The sequence below is a fragment of the Anser brachyrhynchus genome, assembly GCF_964034855.1.
Source record: "Anser brachyrhynchus genome assembly, chromosome: 8".
NCBI classification, from domain to species: Eukaryota; Metazoa; Chordata; class Aves; order Anseriformes; family Anatidae; genus Anser; species Anser brachyrhynchus.
Window position 1 is genome coordinate 25,867,056 of NC_137702.1, and position 25,252 is coordinate 25,892,307.

At 40.1% G+C, this 25,252-nt stretch overlaps 1 protein-coding gene across 4 annotated transcripts in view; it reads left to right on the forward strand.

Moving 5' to 3' along the window:
* CRB1 (crumbs cell polarity complex component 1) overlaps window positions 1-17,762 on the forward strand; it is a 101,310-nt gene extending 83,548 nt beyond the window's left edge. For 3 of the 4 annotated variants that reach the window (XM_080602118.1, XM_080602120.1, XM_080602121.1), the window contains one exon: window positions 16,991-17,762. In XM_080602118.1, coding sequence (XP_080458244.1) covers window positions 16,991-17,206 — 216 coding nt within the window. In that variant the 3' untranslated portion in view covers window positions 17,207-17,762. The remainder of the gene's footprint in view (window positions 1-16,990) is intronic. The other variant, XM_080602119.1, reaches the window with a different exon arrangement.
* Window positions 17,763-25,252: the final 7,490 nt, after the last annotated feature.

Consider the following 25,252-nt stretch of genomic DNA (forward strand, 5'->3'; position numbering starts at 1 on the left):
CCAGAGAATAAAAAAAAAATGCAGAATTTGGTTGTTCCTTTTACTTTGTGTTTCAAGAGTGCCCTAAGGCCCCATTAGGCTCCAGAGCCCACTCTGCCCGTGCTGTGCATAGCAAAAGGCAACCGTGGTCCCCGCGCTGACTGGCAAACAGCTCAGGCTGTGCTTTGAAACGGTTTCTCGAGCGTTATCATCAGCTACACCTTCGGGACAGCACTTCCTCACAAAGCATACCCTCTCCTATTGTACACGTGAATATACATGAAACTTGAAAGTGGTGGTGGATTTCACGCCCCAGAATTAAAGTTCTGCTTAAGGTAGCTAATGCTGTGCTCTCTGATGTGCACGGCTGTTGCTTTCATACCTGCTTCCAGCTGGTACCATCCGGTCCTCCTGGGCACGAGGACAAGCATCATGCACTGGAGGTTACGATTCACATTTAGTGTCATTAAAAATACACCGATAAGCATGTAAGATTTGTTCAATATTGAATCTAAATTCAGTAAAACTCTCTCAGGCTTCCATAGCACAGGCACATGGAATTTTGATTGAATATGCGCTACAGCGATTAGCTAATGTATTCATTAACTGCAAGGGTTAGTAATATGAACGTAGCAAATGATACTTAATTACAATAATTAATGCCTGGCGATTCATGAATAATGCATTCCCTATTTACATATTCATACTTTTGAGGCTATTAATGCATAATGATCATTTAACTAAAAGATGTGGACAACAGGAATGTAACGATGACACCCAGTCTCACTACAGCTTTACTTGTTTGTCTTGCTCTTGTACACATCTGTCTTGCTAGTATACAAAAAGATGGAAAGTGTTTTCTTTTCAAGAACTATAGAGCAATGCAGTGACAAATACAGCCATGCTGGTTACTTTTCACATTGCATCAGTTCTAAGCCAGTATTTTCATCAGTTTATGTCCTGAGGTTACAAAAATGTAGAATTTTATATTCTTTGAAACAAAACAAACAAAATATTTCACCTTCTCTTTCCAGCAGAGAACTTTTCAAATTTTAGGAGATGGAGTGCAAGAGAAGTATTTATGTTCTACTTCTTCAAATGTGAGAAATAGAAACAAAAAATCCCAAAGGAGAAATCTACACATTTGTGTAAAAGTATTTGGTGAAACAACTTTTTTCTCCTTGTGATCATCGTAGGTTTGATCCTGTCCTGGATTTTCTTTCCTACTGCAGATGTTTAGGGCATTTCCATACTTCAGAGTTTGTTCATTTGTGAAACAAGGGTAGTAATACTGTCAACACCTTTAATCTGAACAAATGATTCTGCTGTAGACGGCTCTCATTTATGCTCCAACACACAGATTTCAGACTCTGGGATATGAGATAAGCTGATAGGCCTTCCTAACTGGAAGAAGGTCCAAAGAGCCACAGAAAGTCAGAAACAGAACACAGATTATTATTTTTTAAAACATATTTAAATACAGTTATGTTAAGGCAATGTAATTGTTTTTCTTCTTAGCCTAAGTTTAAATGCTCAATGTTGGCAACACTAAGAGAGTACTAAGCAGCAGCCAGCCCCGGGAGTGTAGTAAAATGATGAAGTAAAGCTGGGTAAGTCAACCAAAACTGAGAAGTGCTACTGCCCTGACTTAAGACAAGCCACCCACCTGCTGTTCCTCCTCAGCACCTGCTGCAGAGCTGGGGGTTCCCTGGCTCACTGAAAAGCTCATCCCAGCTGTTGTACCCTGCAGGGAGCAAACAGAGGGTCTTGCCATACGTGCAGCTCAGCTCCAGGCTCCCCCGGAGCGCCGTCCTGGACATCCGGTGACCCCCAGCAGCAAGGTGGAAGAAGGCCACGGAGCACTGGGCTGAGGGCTTAGCAAACGAGCTTGTGTATCTGCTGTGTGCCTTTTGTCTTCTCTGGTGCTCTTGCAGCCTACTGAGAAAGGCTAATATATACGTAAAATATTTCAAAATAAGGACTACTTTTCTGAAAATCACATTATGCGTAGCTAACTCCATCGCATTTGAGGTCCTTACCTCTCAATAAAATAACCTAATGAAACTGGAGATGCCTAAAACCACTCTAGTTTACGTGTCCCAAAGTCCTACTGAAGCCAGTGATACGTGAGGACCAAAGCACAGAGGACTGAACCCTTGTTCAAAATGGATGCTCTCATCCTCCGGCGACCACAGCAGCACATCCAGCCCCTGGCACACTCCTGCTCTCTGTCTGTCCAAGCTGGGAGCAAACCACGGGGTAGGAGAACAGCCAGGGAGCAGAATTCCCCTCTTACCTGTCAGCTTTCCTGATGCTTCTCAGCTCTAGACTGGAGCAGGCTGCTGGTTCCATCAGGTGGTGGCTGCAGGCACGAGGGGCCTTCTCCAGTACTGCGGGGTTACTCCCTGCTGTGCCTCACTTACAGAAAAGCTCCGGCACGCCAGCTCTGGAGAAAAACACAGGCAGTACAGGTAAACTCATTGCAGTCTGATGACAGGTTATTGAAATAATATTAGTTTGTGACAGAAGTAAGCTTTTCATATTTTTATTAGCCTAGCAGGGTCAGTGCAACTGAGCGGGGAAAAAGCTGGAATTTATTTGTTTTCATGTCATTCGCATGGCTGTAGATCACCCATCATGGCAGACTCTTTACCGTTGATGGTATGAGCGGAGAGAACCCAGTTTTATTCCTGTGCCAGGTCAAATGCACAGTAAGAAGAAACATCTTTAGATTTGTAAAATGAGCAGTTCTGCTCTGGAAGTCATTGCAAATGTCACAATGCCGTTTTTACAATTGTTTCTCAGAGCAGAACAGCCCCTTAATATCCTTTGCTATTTTTCTATTAGTCTGTATTCAGAACACAGGATTTAACTAAATTTTCTAAAACGATATTGCAAGAAACATACTTAATATGTGTCATAACATAAGGTACAAAAACATTAGGATGCAAAGACAGTAAGGTTATCTGATGCATCTTAGCTGGAAAAGACAAGAGAGCTCCTCATAAGGCCAGGATTACTGCACGCACCAGTGAAAAGCAGTTGAATATTTAATGTGCATGGTAAATATGAGCAGAAAAGGGAGCCCAGATGACATATGACAGCATAACACTCTGCAGTATAGGAAGAATCAGCTCAAGTAGGGTATTCACATAACACATTTAGTATTCAGACTAACACATTTTGTCTGTACACCATCCTTACGTTGCAATGGCATTGTTTTCCTTTTTCTCACCTTCTGATGTTTTCCCTGTAGACTCACATTCACATCACATGGGCATTTACTTCAGTCATTGCTCACTTTATAACACATTCGTGCACTCCATGCCTGCATTGTTCAGATACTAAATTTTACGTGTTTTTTCTCATGTGGTTCATGAGAATTAATGTTCTTTTTTTCTTTTATCTATTTCTTCTGGCTTCCAGTAATGAAGCAGCTTAGCAACAAGGGCATACTGGAAGTGGCTTTAAAACAATTAAATATAAAAACAGATTTTATATATATATTTTTAAAGCAGGAACAAATACCCCAAGAGCAGGCAGTAGTCACCTATGGGCTATTTTACACAATAAGATGCTTTATATTGCTAGGCAAATTGGCCAAACACTGACAGAAATCAGACCATAAATCTGTTTTAATTCCATGAATCCCAAAATAGCACAGCTGACCAAAAGTTTTTAAAGAAGAGAAAAATCCATCCTCACCTTCAAGCTGAAAAATATAGCCTGACTTTTCCCTGAATGCTTTTGAAATGAAAAAGAAACTGGGCAGAAGTCAAAGAGCTTATGATGGAAAAGAAAACTTACTCATACTGAGTTCATGATGGCAGAAACCTCTTGGGATTGGATATTCGTTCTCTTCACTAAAATTAACAGAATTGAAATGTGTGCAAGGCACTACATGAAATTTATTACCGGATTACAAGTTGACTTCAGAGGAAGTATGTTCACCACCATTACAATTAGGAAGACCAGAATATACCTGCATCTAAGACATATTTATATATAAAGGATGCCAGCTAAAGAATAAATAGGGACATTTTTCAGGTACAACACATTAAATGCTTTAAAAAAAATAAAATCTATCTCCTTTTGTTTAGGTTCCTAAATGGGAACCATGGTCCTCGGCTCCAACCACTACTTTATATAGACAGTGGTAGTCCTGTAGTCATCAATACTATCTATATGCTAGCTCAGCATAACAAATACTTTTGGTAGAATGTTTTTAATGCCTCAGAAACTAATCATATGCTTATAATTACTATCAAATGTTCTAGATATTATGATGCTTCCAGATAAAGCAGGGGTGGCATGTTCATCTGCCTATGTATCTCTTGGTGCGCTGCCTGTGAAGTATGTTCTTGTGCAGAGTACTTTTCAGTTCTTGTTATGAAACTGCATTCCTAAAAGTGTCTGAAAAAATATTTGCACACTTGACTAGGCTTCTAGATTATTTGTCCACTAAAAAGCAATAAAACAAATCCTTGTTCTTGAGGACTTTAAAAATATTTGGGTTTCAAATGATCAGAAACACTTACCTGTTTTGATCCAGAGTCACTTACATAAGAGACAGAGCTTGTTACTTAAATATCTGAGATTCTTTGTACCAAACTGTGCGGCAAAAACAGCAGTCCTCAAATTTATTCAAACACTATTTGGTAAAACAGATTATTCTCAAGAACACCAATATGATATTGCTGTAATTCAGTGCAAAGAACAGCAGACTCAGCAGCTGTGTCCTTTACAAACCTTTGTAATTATTTAGCTTAAGCAGATTTTTCACTGCTGCAGACAGCTTTGGTTATTGGTAGACCTTGTGAAATGCTACAGTAGGGATTTTGGAGATTCTCAAGCATGTAAGCAGTCTGGAGTCTACTGTATCTATTAGTGAAATGAAAATATAAACTAACCGTTATTTGTATAACCTGCTATGAAGCAATACTCTCTGAAATGGTGGACTTCTCTACATGGAAATAGCATGGAAATATTTCCCTTCAGTACCCAGCTACCTCCACTCCTCTGGAGAAACATTCAGGCCTGATGCACTCGCTGGCCAGAGCACATCTAGCCTGGACCCAGCACCCTGGAACAACGTATTTCAGCTTGAGAAAGTTTTGAGTTGAAAATCCCTAGCTCATGATAACATTTTTCATCCTCTCCCAAAATCACTGATATATTAAAAAAAAAAAAAAAAAAAAAAAAAAGGAGACAGAAGTATTCTTCCAAAAGAAAATGCTAATGTGTTGTGGTTTAACCCGGCTGGCAGCTAAACACCACACAGCCGTTTGCTCACCCTCCCCCCTCCCTCTCTGGGATGCGGGAGAGAAACGGGAAAGTGAAGCCAGTGAGTTGAGATAAAGACAGTTTATTAAGACAGGAAAATAATAATAACAATAATAATTATAATAGTATTACTAATAATAATGTGTACAAACAAGTGATGCACAATGCAATTGCTCACCACCCGCTGACCGATGCCCAGCCTATCCCCGAGCAGCCGGCCCCCCACCCCGGCCAGCCACCCCTATATATTGTTTAGCATGACGCCAGATGGTATGGAATACCCCTTTGGCCAGTTTGGGTCAGCTGTCCTGGGTCTGGCCGCTCCCAGCTCCTGCTGCACCCCCAGCCTGCTCGCTGGCAGGACAGAGCGAGAAGCCGAAAAGTCCTTGGCCTGGTGTAAGCACTGCTCTGCAACAATTAAAACATCAGCATGTTATGAGCGCTCTTCTCATCCTAATCCAAAACATAGCACCCTACCAGCTACTAGGAGGAAAATTAACTCTGTCCTAACTGAAACCAGGGCATAACGTATGACACTTCTGCCAAAATTATATATAACTTTCTTGATTTCACAGCTCACAGGTATCTCCAATTCTGATGACTGTTGCATTCTCAAGGAAGAAGGAATTTAAGTGACCTGAGCTCTCCATACAGATATGTTTCAACCCATGGCCCACACCAAGAACCACACGGTTCTTACTTGCCTTGTCCTGTTGGCCATGGCTCTCCACACTCAGCCCTTTTGTGCCTTATTCAGCTCCTGGCTATATGGCTCTTTATAAGTAAAAAGATCATTTTAAATGGGAAAAAAAGTTAACTGAAGTTGGAGCCATTAAGAAAACATCTATAATTACTAGAAATCCTCTACAGCAGACTGAAGTGCTACCTTTCTTGTTCTGGAATCTGTCCTTAAGTTTACAACGTGTACTGAATAGTGAAATAATAGGGAGAAAATACTAGCATTGAGATGAGGATCCCATAAGCACTGTATGAGAAAGATAACCAATTGCCTGTTTGGCAATTGCTTTTCTCAGGTAAAATATATTTTTAAAATAAGATTACTGTATTATCTTTTTATAGCTACTCAGCATTATTAAATTTAACTTAGTTTCAGCATCCTGGCCCTCATAAACTATGAATTGTAGTTAAAAGATTAACTAATTCTATACCATTAAACTGCAAATGAGAAAGAATTTGACACCCATTTTATCTGAGTATAGATTAAATTACAACAGATTTTATTCAAGCAATATTTTAACATGGAAAGGTAACTTCACTGTTTGAATAAAGCACGTAAAAATCATTCCCTTAAGATGGTTGCTTGAGTACTTAACAGGCTTCTTATTGGCATTCATCACAATGTTTAGGAATGGACTCCTGAGTATCCCGTTTATACAAACTGCTGGTTATTCTAACACTCAAGACAAAACCAATAACCTCTATAAGCAAGCTGTACTGAAGTCTGAGGAAGTCCTTAGTTTAATTCTACAATTGTAGCTTGCTAGCTGTCAGATGTCTTTTGTTTATATCTGAGCATGGATAATTCCCTGCCTTAAAATAAAAATATTGGAGCATTCAGAACAAACTCAGGTGTATAAGGATGGACAGTGGCACCTGCTCTGTCCCTGCTGCCTGAGGAACGGAAAATAGCCACGTGCTGACTCAAAAGAAACGTGTCATCATTGCTTTGAAGCAGTTACAGATAACAAGAGAGATCAAGCCCAAACCTTTCAGTTTCTCTGAGTATTTCAAGTCTCAGCAAGACCCTTCAGCTCTCCACAATATCTCCCCAGGGTGCGGAGCTGAGCCCGCAGGCAGCAGCACAGGGAGTGAGGGCCTGACTGGCCCCCCTGGGAAGGAGCAACAACTCAGTGCTTGGACAACAGATAACAGGTCAGCTCACGTGGAAATGGGAGTTTAGACTTGGTTCAGCCTCTAAACCCATAATATATACTTATGAATTATTTACTACCAGTGCAAGTGCAATGTGCTTGCAGTTTAAGCAACAGAGAATGTCATACGCCCCTCCAAAAAGAAATCTTATATAGGAAAAATGCCTGCTCTGCAACAGCTCTATGATATCCATTATATGGTCTATCAAACTTAATTCTTCTTGCTCATGACTTCTTGCCTCCATGTTGTAGCAGCTGTACAAGCACCAAGCAAATGACAGACAGCCAAAGATGGAGGCTGGGGATAAGTGCTAAGCGAGACCTCCCTAGATCTCATTCTTGACGGGCGCGTTAGAGCCAGGGCAGGGTGAGACGGCCCTGGTACAACTACTACAGCAAGGGGCTGTTGCACTGGTCATAGCGTGTGGCAGGTAAAGGTGGTTTTGGACCTGACTCTACAGACTGTACAAAATGCTTACTTTCAGCCAGTATTGAGGAGCCCACAGATCCAAAATAATCAGCTGGCTAGAAACAGAGCTGAGTTGCACTCACACTCAAAATGACTTGCCTTGGAGGAGCAGAGATAAATTCATTTAGCTGAGCCAGCAGGTATTTTTTGGTCTAAGAAGTATGAACTTCAAGAAAACCTTCTGAAAGTGTAGGAAGTCTTAAAAGACAGACATTGACAAGGCCCCCATTACTTCCTAGAGTGTTAGAGTAAATCTCTCTGATCTGAACTCCAATGTATTTTCTGTTAGTTATCTTTAGGTGGCAGTAAGGTAAAAGCATGGAGTAGAAAGTTAAGAGTAATCTGATGTATTTCTTGAGACCTTTTTCTCATGTACTGTGCTGGCTATAACATGTAAAGAGACTTCATAAACCACTTGCGTCTTCAGCAAATATCAAAAAAAAACCAACAACAATTATTAGATTTGGCTTTATCCTACCCAAATCCTGTTCAAATGCAAGCCTGTTGAATGCTGACACTATTAGTAAAATGGCTGGATATTACACTAGGTGTGCAGTAATTGATCCAAGAATCCCCGAGAGCAGAGTTAAGGTTCTTGGGTAGAGACAGACTCATACACTCCCATCAACAAGATGGAAGTACACTGAAAAAAAAAAAAGCTACAAGAAGCAGCAAGTTGACTGACAAATCCAACATCTGAATCAAGATAAAAATAGGGTTCCAAGGAGTAGTTGTTGATGTAGACGTCTATAGATTTTTATAAGAATTTAATTTACACTTTCCCTGTGTGCATCCCTTACAAAGTCTTTCTTGAATCTAAAATGTAATGATGATAGTTCTCTGTAATCAGCGTTCTACTAGAGAAGCAAACAAACAAAAAACCACCCTAGTAGGATAAAAACATACTCCAAATTTTTATCTAGGAATATAATTAGCTAAGTAATGTGACAGTGTCATGTAACATGCTAAGGCAAGTATTATATAGCCAATAAAGGTCTAACTTATACCATTAATATTTACAGTTGGAAGCAGGAGATGGCTGCAATCTAAGTGCTGCACCAACAAAGGCTCGCTGTTGACTTGATACCTTGTTGTCTGACAGTGTGAAACAGTCAAGTAGCTACTTACTTCATCACCACTTGACAGCATAATATTAATTCTAGGTAGCAACACATGGCTGTTTTGCAAAAGCTTAGCACCAAATCATAGAATCATAGAATGGCTCATGTTGGAAGGGACCTTAAAGATCATCTCTTTCCACCATCCCCCCCTCCGCCGCCATGGGCAGGGATACTACAAATAGGACAACGAATTTCGTAGAACGTCTTGGAGATTGTAGGCTTAGTTGCTTCACAGAGTAGGGATGGATAGTATTTGGCAATTATGGACTAGAACAGGAATCCTAATTCTGTTTCTGCTTTACCGTACACTACTGCCCCGCCTGTTTACTGCCCCCCCAGCTTACTGCTGATCTCAAAGGTCTGATTTCAGAAATAAAAGATCATCTACCACTAACTTTGCTCTTTGAAGAAGAGATCTTTTACCTCAGCTGCTGTGAGCTGCAAATTGGAGTTCTGAGCAACCAGTTCGGTGCCCTCAGTTCAGATTCTGCAAATCCATTAAAGTTAGCTGATAGCTATTGATAACACAGAACACAACTGAATCATGCATAGTGAAAACAATGTGCATCGATACATATTGGGGTGGAGAAGCAATGTCCAGGTATTCACTTAAATTGGGTTTGTGCTGCCAGACTGAAAATACCTAAGCAAAATATTTTGTAATGTTACTTAATACAGAAGAAAAAAAAAAAAAAAAAGAGAGAGAGAATCTAGAATCAAAGAGAAAGAGAGAAAAAACATGCAAATTTCAGAAAATCGTAAGTTTTCATTAGCAATGGGCTAGTTCCACTCTTGGCATAGCTGCTGATAGTATATGTTGTCATTTCCTGCCCTGTTCTCTTACCCAGACACTGTCATTCTCATCAGCCCCATCTTCAATGTTACAATATCATCCTTCACATGCTGGTCTGCTCCACACCTACACAATCAATGAAGAAAACCACTGTGAAATTTGTTCCTCTTTCTCATCATTTCACTTCATCCATTCTGTCTGCTGAATCTCTCTTCACCTCTTTTCTTCAGGAACTGTCCTGCCCTCATCTTCAGCGCTGAAGCATCTTCTCCTATTCTTCTCCTCCTGCTTTTGGGTTTAACCTACTGACCTCCTCCACCTACTTTACTCTCCTATGACAACAGACACAGATGTCCTCAAAAGGCCACTACTGTGCATTCTTCTAAAACCCTTTTCAGGAGTAATTTTTACTGTGGCAACTATGTGGATGCAGTAAACTCAAACCAGCTAGATGCCAGACTGACAGAAAGTTACTGTTTTCAGCAATAGTCTTTTGATTTTAAATATTATCCATTCCTTCCTGTGAGAAGCTTGCCTGGCAAGGCTTTAATCCATCACCAAGATTTATTCATATAGAATCTGCTGTCTCAAAGCTGTAATGCAAATATCCCCTACATAGAAACAACACCCGATGTACTGCTCTGTTGCCATGTACAAAAATAATTATATATGATACCCCAAAGCATTTACCAAGCTGGAAAGGGATGTTGCACCCCAGAGACTGACACCTTTACTAAAACACTGTCATACTATTTGTCTAGTCTGCGATTTCGCAGCTATGGGACAAACTCCTCAGCATGATTTACCTGGATTTAAACCAGCTATAGATTTTCTCTCTTACCCTTTCAAATTGCAGCAGATGGTTAAGTTTCTACACCAGAGGCTGTCAATAGAATTTTAAAAGGCATCTCATAACAACACATTGGAGCTGCACATTTAATCTGTGCCGCACCAGCAAGATGATCTTAAAAAGAGCTGGAGCACTCTTACAAAAATTAGTACTGGCAGTTGCTGCAGAAATGCTATCAAGGAGTTTTCAGAAAGCTCGCAGCTTAACGACAGCTTACCTCCCAAACTGCCAGCCAAATCATTTCTCTGTGTGTAACCAACACTCAGCTGCCTGGGAGAAAAGGCATTTAATACTCTGTTCTGCAAGACGCTGATCCACCAAAATATGTAATGGAGATTTTAAGGCACTACTTAGGCACTTAAGGGTTTTCTTGAGTCCATAGCTCAGCTCACAAAGTATACTACTGAAAAAAGAAGTATTATTTCTTCTACCTAAGGCAGACCATTCCAGACCTATTAAATACCATCATTATTTTTGACTGGGACACTTCCATTAAATAGTTAATATACACCAGGCATCAATACTCCAAGTATTAAAGACATAATAATTATCGTATATAGTCTGTTCGTTAGAGATGAGTTCATAAAAGTAGGCTTTTGAGTTTGAAAGCTACATCTAAAAAGCTAATATTGTAAATAGAAGGCTACCTAAGATCAAGGCCAATGTGGATAACACCCTTGCTTTAACCAAAGGCTGCTCTGGAATTAGCTGGAACATTTTGGAGAGCCACCTACCGCCTTTACTTTCCAATTTCTTGCTCCACTATAAAACAAACTGTAGAACAAACTTCCTCGCTCCCTTCTGAAGTGTCACAACAGTGAGACTTCACAAGACAGGAGGGAGGCTGTCAGAATTTCTTACAATGAACTTAAATCCTTGCAAGCCCAGCTAAATCATAAATATCCATTGTTTCTGACTTCTTCATTTTCTCACAGGGCACTAAAGACGTAATTCTTCCGTGATAAAACAGATTGCATTTTTCTAATTTATAACTGGTCAATCCAGATGATCAATTTATAGCTGCTAAAATGAATTCTCTCTATATTTCTGCTTTGATTTCATGAAGAATTGTCAGACAACTAAAAGTTGACATTTTCCAGGAAGGAATTCACTCAAACTGTCATATTGCAATGAAGACAAATTATTCAAACTATATTTTTTAAACAAATGTATACTAGATGAAGTTTTTGTTTTGTTTTGTTTTAAGAAAACATTCAGACAAAAAAAAAAAAAGGTTACTTACCTACGAACATTCTTCTTCAAGGTGTGCTGTCTGTACTGTGGCTGTTCTCCACATATCAAAGTGGTTTTGTCTTCAGCAATGTCCGTGCCGCTACAAACAAGCCGTGGGGGGGTCTCATTCAGGTACTCCAGCAATGGGATTGCCTCTTCCTGCGGATGGCAGGAAGATATCTCAGAGGCTGATGGAAGAAACAACAATGGCAATCAATGAAAATTCAAGACTATTTACAACTCTATATGCAGTACAGATAGATTTTCAGAGGACTAAAGAGAGAGGTGTGGGATGACAGGACAGCCTCCTCTCAAGGGACATGGTGTCAGAGGGAGAAGATTCCTCTCTTTTTTATCTAAAAAATAAGTTGTCATTTCCAATTGCCAGGGCGGGGTTTGTCTCAACTGGACATGAATCTGCTCTGTTTAAGAGTCCTAAATAGTTCAAAAGTGGTTCAAATCTGCAGCCTAACAACTCGGTCACACAGCTCCTGGAACCTGGTGGCTGGTGTTTAGCACAGGCTGAGCAGCTACTTTTTACAGATGGTGCAAGGCAGAGCAGTAGGTGCTTGGTTGTGAAGGTAGAAAAAAAATCATGTGCCACTCATTTAAAGTACTTATATTGGAACAAAGTCAGTCCATAGATTTATGGCCACTTTGCTGCTGTTGAAAATAAACTGTAGTCCCACAAGCTGGGGTTATCAGTGCATCTCATTAGAACTGATTTGCGTATTACTTACTGAATTTCTTCTAGAACCACTGGGATTCTTACTTGAAATCAACTTTTAATGGGATAATTTGCTGATAAGATGGTTATAAATCCTCAATGAAATAAACTCAGCATATCTATGGGCCTTCTAATCATGCTAACGGCTTTTCTTTGGCTGCTCATTATTATCCCTATATGCCCCCAAACCTTTCAAAGTAATTCTGACGTGGATTAGTACCACTCAAGCCAATCATCCCTCATTACTTTAGCAAATGGTTTTGATTTGGGAGCAGTAAATCTGGATGGCATGGATCAGACTTTCTTACCGGGAATGAAGTGATAACCTCGTGAGTGGTGTCAGGACTCCAGATCTGGGGACTTCACCAGCGAAAGCTCTAGTGCACACGAGCAGCTGCAGAAATCCCAGAAAGCACCGCACATGACAGAGAAGGGAATTCTCCAGGGCTGGGCAATTCCTGTATCTTAAAGCTTATGTTGATGTCTCTGTCTTGCAAAGCATCCAGAATCCAGCATGTTTCTATGTGAGTGCTGAAATGAAGGATGATTAAATCTTAATGCCCAGCAATAGAGGCATGCATCTGCTTTCAGAGCGTGTTATGCCACTGCTTTCACATCCTAAAGACTGTGGCCCAAGCCATGCTTCCCATGCAAAGCTCATACGCAGGTAGCAGTGTCCCAAGCAGCTCGTGCTACTTCTCTCTCACGCATGCAGCAATCGCTGCTCTGGCACCACAGCTCTCTCCTCTCTGGCTCCGGCTCAGCACTTGGTGTCTGGGGCCGTAATTCTCATCCCCCGTACTGACATAAAGCAGGATTAGATCAGCTAAGTCATGCTGATGTAAAACACACAAGAGGAAGAGGCCCTCTGTATTTTGCCGGCTCCTTTGTGCTGTTCCACTTGACTTTGACATTTGGCACACATGGAAACATTCATAGATAGCAAATCTCTAATGTTCTCCTCATAAAATAACTGTTTGGAAGACATCTTGTTTAAAGATAACCGTACATATAGGAGACTGCTATATGCTACCTCGTGACCTGGGCATTCATGACCCAAACTGTTCATCTACAGAGCAAATCAAGGAACCAAGGCTGAACAGTTAGTCTACAACCAAATGAAATAACCAAATGAAAAGAAAAACTTCTATTCATAATTTTATCTAAATATTTGAAATATTTTTTACTTAACAGTCTAAAAACTTAAAAAAGAATCAACTTTAAAATAAAATCAAAAGTGAAAAGTCGAAAGACCTTGTTTCAAAAAAAAAATTTAAATCCTGCATTTACTTCTGTCTTTGCAGATAAAACTATTCACTACATGAAAATTTAGTTCAAAAATATTTTCCTTTTAATTATTACTAATTTTTATTTTTTATTTTAATTTTGCCCAAATAAGTTTGGGCAATACAACCAAATAACCTTGCTCTGGCTGACATCCAAAGACACGTAAATAGAACATGGTATGTAAAACATCTTAGAGAGAAGCAGTTTGACCTTCTAATTTTAGCCAACTTCATTTTGTTTGTATTACCATGACACACGACATCATCTCGCCATCAGCACCCATTACCAGTAAAGATACAGCTTTTAACAACAGCTACTGTGTTTTAGGGGCAGGGGAACTCTCACAACTGGTACCATACTGGTTACCTTCTAGCAAGGCTTGTAGGTTCATTCAGGGCAGAAGAGCCCTCAGGTGGTCTTGTTTTGGCAGCAATATGCCTCTGAAAATACTGCTCAATGCTTTTTTCTCTTTGGGATCACCAGTTACGATTAGTTCAGTATCATCACCACCAAATACTGTGAGGAAAAGACACAGAGATGATCAGAGGCAGAACTTTTCTGATGCTTTTTCCAGACCAGCCAGTTCATTTTCCAAATTAATTGGACTGTTCAGCCATCAGTTACAAAAGAAGCAGTTGATTTTGATGGGACCAGACTGCAGAGCCTTCTGGCAATTCTGATTTCAATTCACTGCTTCTGCTAAGGGGGCTACCTACATCGTAAAACTTGGGCAGTGATCTGTGGGCTGATGAAGCAAGGGACAGTACTAGGGACAGCAGGTTTTTTGGGTTAATAGGAAATTCACCCAAATGAATGCATAAAGACCAGTTTTTTCATATTTAGAAATTAGAAGCGATATAAAAGCAGAATTAAAGTTAGACTGTGTATCATCTGATCATGGGGAAAAAAAAGAAAAAAGAGCTCAATTGACTTTAATCAGTGAGGTAACTTATTTTTTTTAAACTTACTGGCTCAAGAGGAAGTATTTTGTCCAACCCAGATACAGGCAATATGTGCAATTTTCAGTATTTTTTGAAGTTCAGGTCACTGGTAGACCAAACCAAATGCAATGATCTTCTTTCACCATAAATGTTATTAAACAAAAATTAGAATTGCAGCAAAATGTCTAGTGGATTCCTGCAATGTGCTATGAATAAGGTTTCTCTAATAGGCAGCTACTGGGAAAAAAAAAAATCCGTTTATAAAGATTTCAACCTGAGAATGAGGTTTAGATATTTGATTGCATTTTAACAATTTACAGTTGTTTTTTCTCCCTAACTCCTCTGCATTAAACTTACCCTTAAGAAAGTGCAATTTGAAAGATATCATTAAAAGAATGTCTCCATAGATATAGACACACTTACAGCAGAAATTAAAAAAGTATGGACAAGAAAATGGAAAAATAATTTCAGAAAGTTCACATATTGAATACAACATAATACCATCCATCAGCTTATGGTAGTACGTTTCTTTCACCACCATCAGGTTCAACCCCAGGATGAGAGTTGGCCTAAACTATCTTGTTCCTCAATTTCCCAGAGCAGAAAATGAAAATAATAAACAGCTTTTGAGAACAAAAATTGCATTAAAAATTTGCAGTCCTTCTGAGACATCAGGTCCTTCCATAGACTCTCGTTGAGTCTAAGAGTGCAGAGAAAAACTCAGATCTCAAACATATCTGTAACACATCTCCAGTTGAAATGACCTTCCCAATCCTACAATTTAAAAGACCAACATGTTTCATGTCACCTTATTTTAGGGTTGGACTCATATGGCCTGTCACTTGCACTGAATTATTTCTATTGGAAAAAAAAAATGCTTTTAAAAATCATAGGAATCATACACAGGCATCAAAGACAGAGGAAAATAATACCCCAGCACGTTATGCATCCCCTAGAGAGAATGCCTGAGACCAACTTGCTTTTATTGTTATAGCAGGACCTTTTACATCAGCATGGAGGTGCAGAGAAAAAAGAGGCAGGATTGTTTTATCATTCTTTCCCTGGCACTGTCAACCTGAGCAGTGTGAGTCCAAGCATGGCACACAGGGCATTGCCACAGAAACAACACACTGGATCCATTGCTGAACGCACAGTCATTCTCAGAACCATAACTGCACTTCCTTAGAAATGACGAGTAAGCAGGTCACTAAAATATCCTGTAACATGCAGTATCTAACTGGGAAACCTAGCTTTGACCTGCTATTTTCCATTTCAAAATATTTTGGGATTTGAAAGTTCAGCCTCGAGCACACACTCATCTATGGCAGTTCAGCTGCCACTCGTAATATAAATCAAAAAATGATGGATGGCAGAATCTGCCCAGAAGTTCAGTTCCTTCCAGGGTCATTCTGTCCGCAGTGACCACTTTTCCGCTGCATCCACATCACTTCATCGGCTACCCTCACAACATTTAAAAAAAACCTTAAATACAAAAAACACATATGTAGATGTGTCTAAAACATCCAACTACTCTAAAATTTCCCTGGTCTAAAGCTTCTTAACTGGCAGATTTGTTTATGCGCACTGTGCCTTCTGACATTATCACGTTTTCTACTGCTGCATGAAAACAGAAAGAAAGTCATAGCATCCTTACATTCATCCCATACTGTACTGGTTGTGTTTCTATAGATTAAGCTGCAAAGCTTATGTGTAGAAGAAGAGATGGATGAGTATTTTAAAGCATTTATGAGATATACTGATACTCATTTCTCACTGAATAGATGTCAGATATGTTCATGTGCAGTCTCTATGCTTATTTCATGCAAACATGCTGGTAAAAAAAAAATACTGGCAGGAATTTCTGTAGAATAGTTACAAATATTTACAGTAAGCAAATTTTCTATATGCAAGTATTCACGGAAACTTGACTTCTCCAGCAAGAGAAACAGAAATGTGACTGACTATATAGCCAGTCAAAATAGCTCGCGTTTAACTCACAGTAGCAAAGACTAGCAATAACATGTTCACAACAAAATTAAAGAAAATGAATTATTATTAAAGTGATTAAGCAAATAATTGCTGAATTACCACTACAGTCCAAGAAGCATTAGCTGACAGACTATTTTCAAGCAGAAAGGAAGTTGCCAAATTAAAAGGGTCATTACATGAAATTCATCCAGCTCTGCCTTGTGTGTTAATACCCAGCAGTGAGTGTGCAATTTTCTAAAGAGTCCAATGAACAAACTCTGGAGGGGGCAATTTACTTCTCTTCCAAAATAATGGTGCTTCAGCAGTACGTCCTTTCTGCAAAGTCCTGTCCATAGAAGGATTTTTTGTTTTCCTTCCATGGTAGCTCAAGTGTATCTCTGTATTCTCTTGACATAAATTATATTGCAATTATTTCAATCCTTCCAGTTGACAACTGACTTGATCTCGAACGTATTCACCTCCATTGGCTCAGTAATGCTGGCCTTGTTATTGATCCTCTTCTTGGCAGTTGTGGTTTCAGTCATTGCTGCCAATAAACGGGCGACACAAGGGACCTACAGCCCCAGCCGGCAGGAGAAGGAGGGCTCCCGCGTAGAGATGTGGAATATGGTGCAGCCACCGCCGATGGAAAGACTGATTTAGAGGAAGGCTCTCCTCCATCCTGGAAGACGGCTGAATGGGGACAGTATACATATGTTAGAGATGTTCATTTGCATTCTGATACCGGGAACACCTGCTACAAAGATTACAATGACTTTGGGCTTTCAATATTTTCAATATTTTCCTTTTAATTTCAATAATACTAAACATCTCCTAGCATTTACGTGAACCACTGCTATTTATCACCGTTTTGGACCAACCTGTCCAAGGACAATTTTTATTGCACTGGAAACTTCAGCCTTGGTAATCAGCTGTAGGCATTACAGACAGTAATGGTTTCTGGGATACTTCTAAGTGCCTGTCTCAGACACAACACGAGTAAAAAAACACATCTCGTTCGTGTTTTCCTTTGCCTGCCTAGCAATCACTGCTGCAGAAGGCAATGCAGACAAATCAAATAACCCTGCACCATAGACTTCTAATTCTGTTATCAAAGGGTTTAGTACTAGAGCTGAGTCTCAGCATATCTACTTTCATCTGTTAATCAGGGATTAAAAGGAAGCCATGCAAAAACTCTCCAAAATAAATGTTTCAAACGTAATTGGTTTTATTTCCTCCAGTTCTCTCATTTTCTCTGAATCCTCTCCATTTTCTACCAAAAAGAATTTCACTTTCCACGTCCAACAAATGCATGCATTTCTCTGAATATAAACGACTATGTCCTGAAATATCCAGCAGACACAACCTGACCTTTTAGCAGACATGAAAATAATACATTCTAAGCAAATTCTGCACATCCATACTACCACCATTTTCTCATTATGATTTTACCCGATGGTCCAAACTATTGCCTTTCCCATTGCCAACATATACTGGCTGCCAAAAAGGCAAGCATGCTTAAAAATGTTTCTCAGTGCTCATGGAAAATACCAGGAAGGCAGAAGCACTGGCTTGGAAATAATGAAAGAGCGTCTCCACAGTCCTGGAGTTCAGACATCCATATAGGCACAGGCAATTTTTTTTTTGTATCCGCATTTTCCTGTTTTGAAACAGGGATAATATCACCGTATTCCTCAGTAGCAAAATTATTGCAACTATTTGTCGAAAAAAAAAAAAAAGCCACAAATGTGTAGAAGGGAATGGAATAACTGGAAAAGTTTGGAAAACTATCGTAATGAAAGAGACATTTGAAAATCTTCAAGTCCATTTAATGATCTTTCCTACAGAAGGAAAAGATATTTCAAAAATAGACCCAGATCAAGGGTTTTTTTTTTTTGAACTGTTGAGGCAAATTTTAGCACTAACTCATCCAGCTGATTTTCACACGTAGTGAAGAAATTAAAGCACAAACTCATTGTTCCCATACAAATTGAACCTACAATAAAGAGGCAACAGAATGGAAAGTTCATGGTGGTGTTTTCTTTTTCTCGCAGCTCAGATGATCTGTTCCTGTGGTTGTGAAATATCCCAGATATGCACATCCAACTTCCCATGGTTATTCCAGGAGTTGTATTATAGAGCACACACACTCAGTATCCAAGTGTTTAAGTGATCATTTTAACTAATGATCAATACATAATTTATTTTCAATGATTCCCTTAAGGGATTACTGAAGATCGATGTCACTCATGTCACTCACACTTATTTCCGTGTTAAATGATTAGCAGTAATTCTGATAGCAAGCACATTCTCTTTATTTTTGAAGTCCTTACCGATATTTTTCAAAACAAGGCACTACAGTAGATGGGAGTGGATGGTAGAATTCAAACTGAGTTAAAAGAGCAGAATTTTAGATGAGCATAATGCAGTAACAACACAAATGCACGACAGATTTTATTCCAGCCCAGTTTGCAGCTTTACTACTGAAGCTTATGAATTTAAATGCAATCATTGCAAAGCTGCAGTTTAAATCCAGAGTTCAAATGGCAATAAGGAAAGAAAGAAAAAAGTTACCAAAAATATGGCAGTAAGAGATAGAGATTTAGAGATCTTTTTGAATCATGGCATTATGTAATAATTGAAACTCTTACTTCAGCCCAGCACTTGCCCTGTGAGACATTGCCAAGTCATAATAAAGAATACTATAACGTTTGTTTGGCACGATCACTCCTTGAAACACATGCATATTTGAAGAAAATAAGAGGTTGATTTTCAGCATGTACAATTTGAGGTAGATAATGCTCAGCAAATGAGACTGCAAAGAACAGTGTGTGAGGGTGAGCCATGACAGAGGTGTGCTTTGTGCAGATTCCTACACACGTCACTTACGGCTCACTGAAAAAACTGAGACCCAAAGATGAGGCAGAGATGGCAAAGATGGTAATGTGTGAGAACAAGAGGGCAAGCAAGAGGTAAGTGGACAAGAAGAGCTGAAAGGCTGCAGGCGGGGAAGGACTTGGGGACAGAGAGCTTTGAAAATGAGGGGGAATCTAGAAGCAGGAATTGGAACTGGGAGCAAGGAGCAGCAGTGGCTTTGAACTAGTAAAGCAGATGCAGAGAAGATGCTTCCACATACCTGCTTTATGCTCCTGCATTTCTGCTCAATGATAATGGTTGTATAAGCTAAAAGGAGAAGAAAGAGGAAAGAAAAGAAAAAAAAAAGTTAAGATCCCAGTGAATAATGTAGAAGGAGAAAGAAAAATAGAAATAAATTCAGAGAAAGCAGCAGAAGGAGGTAATAAAGATCTAACTTTGAAGTCAACCCTTCTTTGAGCAGGAGGTTGGAGTAGATGACCTCAAGAGGTTCCTTCCAGCCTAAATTGTTATATGATTCAAAGAAAAAGGACAAAAGAGAGAAAGCACTTGAAGATGGAGGTCAGTTTGCATGGAGAAGTAACCTGAAGGAAAGCGTTATTGTTCACAGTGAAAGACACAGCAAGAATAAGGAAGTGGCTGGAAACTCATTTTCTGTTCTGCTCAGTGGTTTGACTTTCTGGATGAAATTTTGGAGACAGTGGGAAAACAATCTGTAATAAAACATCCAAGAAAGTGTTGTCACACAGAGAATCTATAGGGCTGAGAAAGATACCCAGCAATGGGTACAGAGAAAGGAAGAGACAGGAGATGAAAGCCTGAAGAGTTTTCATACAGACCAAATAGAGCTCTGGAGGAACATGCTACTAAAGTATTAAAAAGACACCCATAAAAGCACAGGAAAGGGAAAATTCTCATGGTGAAACATGACTGTGGTTTGTAGAAGGTAAGTCAGGGAGACAGAAGGCAGGGGAAAAGCCTTTAAACTAGGATTAGAATAAATCAGAAGTGACTGCTGTCTGTCTCAGCAGAGAGGAAATGATGAAAATAGGAGTGGTGAAAATTCACACAAAAGTAAGGGGAGAAAAGGAAATGAAAGCAGACGACACTTGAGGAAGGTGGAGGTAAAAGCTGGATTGCAATCTTTCAAATGCAGTGAGGGTGAAGCGGGGTGTTCATAACAGCGAGGCCATGGAAAAGAGGACAGTGGTGAGTCAGGGCATGGGAATTGCCTACTGAGGCAGGTCAGTGTAGGGTAACTTAGAGGGAGGGAGTTTTATTGCAAATAGAGATTAAAATGTGAAGTATTTAAAACCCTACTTACAATCTTGTAAGAAACAAACAAGAAAAGGACCAAAGCTGAATTAACGAAACAACATCCAAAGAAGGCAGGGAGTCAGACTCTGCAGCTGAAAAAGCTCAACTGCAGCCTGGAGAAGCATAAAAAAGCCCAAAGCTGTGGCTATTTAACATGCTGTAGCAACCATGGTGAGGAAGCCTGACCCTTTCAGGCCACATCTCAGCCAAGGAACAACAGTTAAAACAAGGGGAATACATTATACAGAGTGAAATACCATCTTTACTAAAATTTAAGCCAAGGATTAGGACTGATAGAGCAAATGCCAAGCCGTTTACTGCTTCTCAGCCCAGGGATATAACAGAGTATGTAGAGAAGCACGGGCATTCAGAGAAGAGCAATAACATAACAGTTGGGGAGAGAATGTGTGTCTCCACACAGAAGACCTAAAATATTTTGAAAATATATTTGAATATATTTGAAAATATATTTGCTATCTCCTCATTTGACTTTAAAGCCAAAAGTAAAATAATTTGTTCACAATCACTTGCAGCCTACCCATTCAAGGAACAAACACGTAATATGCTCCCAAGCCTTACACATTTGAACTTCCTCTTCACTTCTAACACTCTTGTACAAAGGAGAAGGTGCTAAGGTAGAGCACACAACCTGCCCTGTGTCTGACCCCTCTGAAGATGCACAGAAGCATGGGAAGGATGAAGCACCTTACTCCCCTTTCACTGTCCACTCCCTTTTCCCATGGAAAGAGGTGATATCCAGCCTGCAAAGCAGCAAAGAGAGCCTTCTGACAGCTACAGGACAATTTACATTAGCCAGAATATAAATATTGTGGCCAGAATTCTGCCAGCTCAAAGTGATCATGGTGTATCATTGCATAATGTGCCTTCTCCACCTTATGTAAAATTAACCGCTCCTTCCCTGTATATACATGGTATGTTTATAGCTTAGTTGGTGTATTCATGTTACTATTTTGCTGTGTAAATATCAAAATGACCAATAAATAAGGATTATATTGAGCCACATGGAACTTATATTTGTTGCTTTATGAGACTGTTTCATTATTTCCTTTACAAAGGAAATTATCCTCATGCCAGAACTATATATGCAGTTTAAAAAGTCAGATTTGCTGTTTAGAATCGAGTGATGGAGGAACATTTTCCATATGTGGAAATAAGATGGAAGCGCTTTGTGCACAGCAACCTGCACAGTAACCTGCTGCATCCTCTGATGTCTGCACCCATCGATAGTACTGTGCTCATCCAAGGGAGAGGTCCTGTGCCACATCCCACAGTGGCATAAATCAATACAGCTTTGGTGCAGCTAATTAATACAATCCAAGAATCTCATGCTCTGCTTTTCACATTACTGCACACTTTCCAGCACTGCGGACAAGTGTAGACAGAAAAATGGCAGAGCAGCAAGAATTTTCTTGACTTAATGCAAGTCCCATTTTCACAAGGTGCATTCTGCTCACTCCAACAGTTTCTCTGCGACTTTTTCAATAAAGATCAATAACCTCAGAAACCAAGGTTATTACTGCCACAAAGACAGCAGCTAGCTGCAACTGAAAGGATCCCCTTGGACATATCCAGCGGCAGTAATGCTTCTTGTTGCACTGCAAGCTCCCCTCCAGCCAGGCTGGTGATGGCTGCAATCCCTCCATTCTGTTCCAGGGCTACATTAAGCACTACTAGTTGCTCCTAACTATAAATGACTGAACAATTTTGTATTTTTCAGAAGTTTAAATGAAGGTGCATTTATTGTTCAAGTGCACGAGTTATTGTGGGAGTATTCGAGTTTGCCAAGGGTCTCTAGGAAATTGAAATCAGTAGCAACCCTTAAAGAACATCTCAAAAAAAAAAAAACAACACATAAAAGAACATGCTTTGCCATTATTTTAGTAACTGGACACTAAAAGACTTTTCTCTGCCAAGCAATTAACACTGTCATCATAACCTAGCCTTGAGGGTTTGAAATGGAAAGCATTGCTTTTCTGTCTTCTCCAGTAGATGAACACGGCGGCGGTGAAGCCTGGCTAGTGATTATTGTTCAAGAAGATGCTAATCGATAATGAACATCCCCCGTGTCACAACTTTAAATAAAGAACACAGCTGATACACTTCTAAAAACAACCATAATAAATACAGGGCCATAACAGAAAGCTTGTCCCCTAATAGGAGACAGCGAATTCTTTTTTCCAGCCAAAATTGTCTGAGCTGTTTCATACAACTTAAGCCCTGAGTCTCCTGCAAGTCTCATTGCAGGACAAACCTCACATTTGTAATGTCACACAATGTCAGTAATCACCGATTGGAGAATTTTGGCAAAGCTCCTTTTCCTATTCTGTTCAGTCACCTCACAGATGAAGAAAACTGACACCTCTGAAAACAATTCAAAGCCTGAGCATCAGATTAGACATTGTAAGTCAATAAAGTTGAACGGGGAGTAGCTGACAGCACTAAAATTTTGCCTATTGCAAAACGTCACAGTTGAATGAGTGGATGGGCTTTCATGCCCCAATGAAGCACGCACAGGCTTCAAACTACTGGCATGTGTCAAGATGCTGCAAAACCTAACATTTATAAAAGATACATCTGGTGCATATTTATGGAGAGCAGAGTAAGGTCTTGTTTAAATTGCACACATGAATTTGATGTGGAGAACGGGCGATACCCTATGCCTCACGGTAAAAGCATGTTTTAACCTAAACTGCCTCCATCTATAATGCATGCCGTGAGGTGTGAAGGCCTCTTGCACATCGAAAAGTCAGAGTATAAATTATGAATCAAGGCACAGGTGGAGTCCTGAAGGCCAAACAGAGTTCTCATTTCATTGGTGTTTTTTCTGGGTTTAGGCTCCTTCTGGTTTTAGGCTCCTATATTTATGAAATAAAAATGTATTGAGATTTCATGCTCTAACCAGCTTGAGCAACTTTTGTTAATACTTTCATTTGGTTTCACAAAAGTTGCTTTTCAGTTCTGCTTTCATTAGGCTGAGATTTTTCTTTCCCCAAAGTTGTTTGGTAAAGCAATTTATCAGCAATTCATCTAATGGTGTAAAACACCAGCAAGACTGCGATGTCCAAATCAGGACTTAAAATCATCTTTTTTGATCAGAGAAAAACTTCACAGGCCTTCATCTGTTTTTATGCTCTTCGTGGTGTGGTTTAAAGCATGACATTTTTCTGAGCTCAATATTGTGCATGACCTTTCCGATTTCCCCTGTAGTTTCAGCAAAACTGCAATTTTCATTGGCATGTATTGTAATAAATAGCGATGACAAAAATGTGTGTTTCCAATTTAAAGCCACTTAGTTTCATTTGGCACCTGTGCTCAGCTTCACTTTGCAGCAGAGATTCAAAACCAGTGACAGCAAGGTAGGCATCGGAGGAGTGAGAGCAAACCGACAGGGCAGCTCTGCACAGCAATCCTAATCCCACGCAGCCGCTGGGGCTGAGCTTTTCTCACCTGTGCCAGCTGTTATTTGCACCGCAGCACGTTTGCAACACGCAGGCAGTCGCAGCACAGAGCAGCCTCGGGTTAAATAGCTGCTTTCCATCCCACAAAATAGTCTTCCATGCAACTGGCACACCGCATTAACAGCATTTCATGTGCCACACCTAAGCAATTTCACAATCTTAAATGCACAATCTTAGAAAGGCCTAAATCTCTGGGGAAGTTGTACGTAGTATTTTTTGCTCCAAGTGTAAAACAGCTTGAAGAAGTAATGCAGTTTTAGCCTCTTCTAATCATCTCCTCAAGAAGCAGGAAAACATGGGGAAATGAAAGTGGGTGTGCATCCAGCGGTGACAGGTCACCCTGCCTGTGCCGCGAGCCAGTGTGAGAGCAGCCAGGAGCTCCTGCAGACCGCTGCGGGGTTCAGAGCAAAAGGCACAAGCCCCTCTTTCAGGCTGCCTGCAGTACCACTGCCCAGTGCTGCTTCTTGAAGCAATGCCCACGGGAGACCCCCAGAGTGAGTCATCTCCACTCAGAGCCAAGTGACAGCAGAAAAAAAAAAAACTTACCACAAAATAGAAAAGCAAACAGATACATGTCTTTTCTTCCTCAGTTTCTGGTAGTGCACCCCCATGTCTTGTTGACCCCAGCAACTCCAGATGCTAAAATGCTTCACTGGGCACACGATTAGGTCCGGTGAGGACTCTTTAAAGTAAATTGCCAGGTTGACACTTTGGTTCCTAAAAGTACAAGGCCTCGATGTACAGCTTGAACTCATCGGGTGCCCAAGCATTTTCTTTCAGAGCGAGCTGCCCAAGGACTACCTACAAAACGTTCAACATGATCCCAGCGAGAAGGAGGCTCTATCAGTTTTTCCTTCAGAAGTCAGCCCAAGAGAGATGCAGCTCTGCCCTGTGGCTAGATTGCACTCTCTGTGTTGTGGCCTATTGCTGGCAAAAATGATTAAACCAGCTCATGGGAAGATCTTCCCAGTTCAAAACTGTCAGCAATGGTGACTACTGGCCAGGAAAATGCGTGGCTGCGCCCAAGACCTGCACTGAC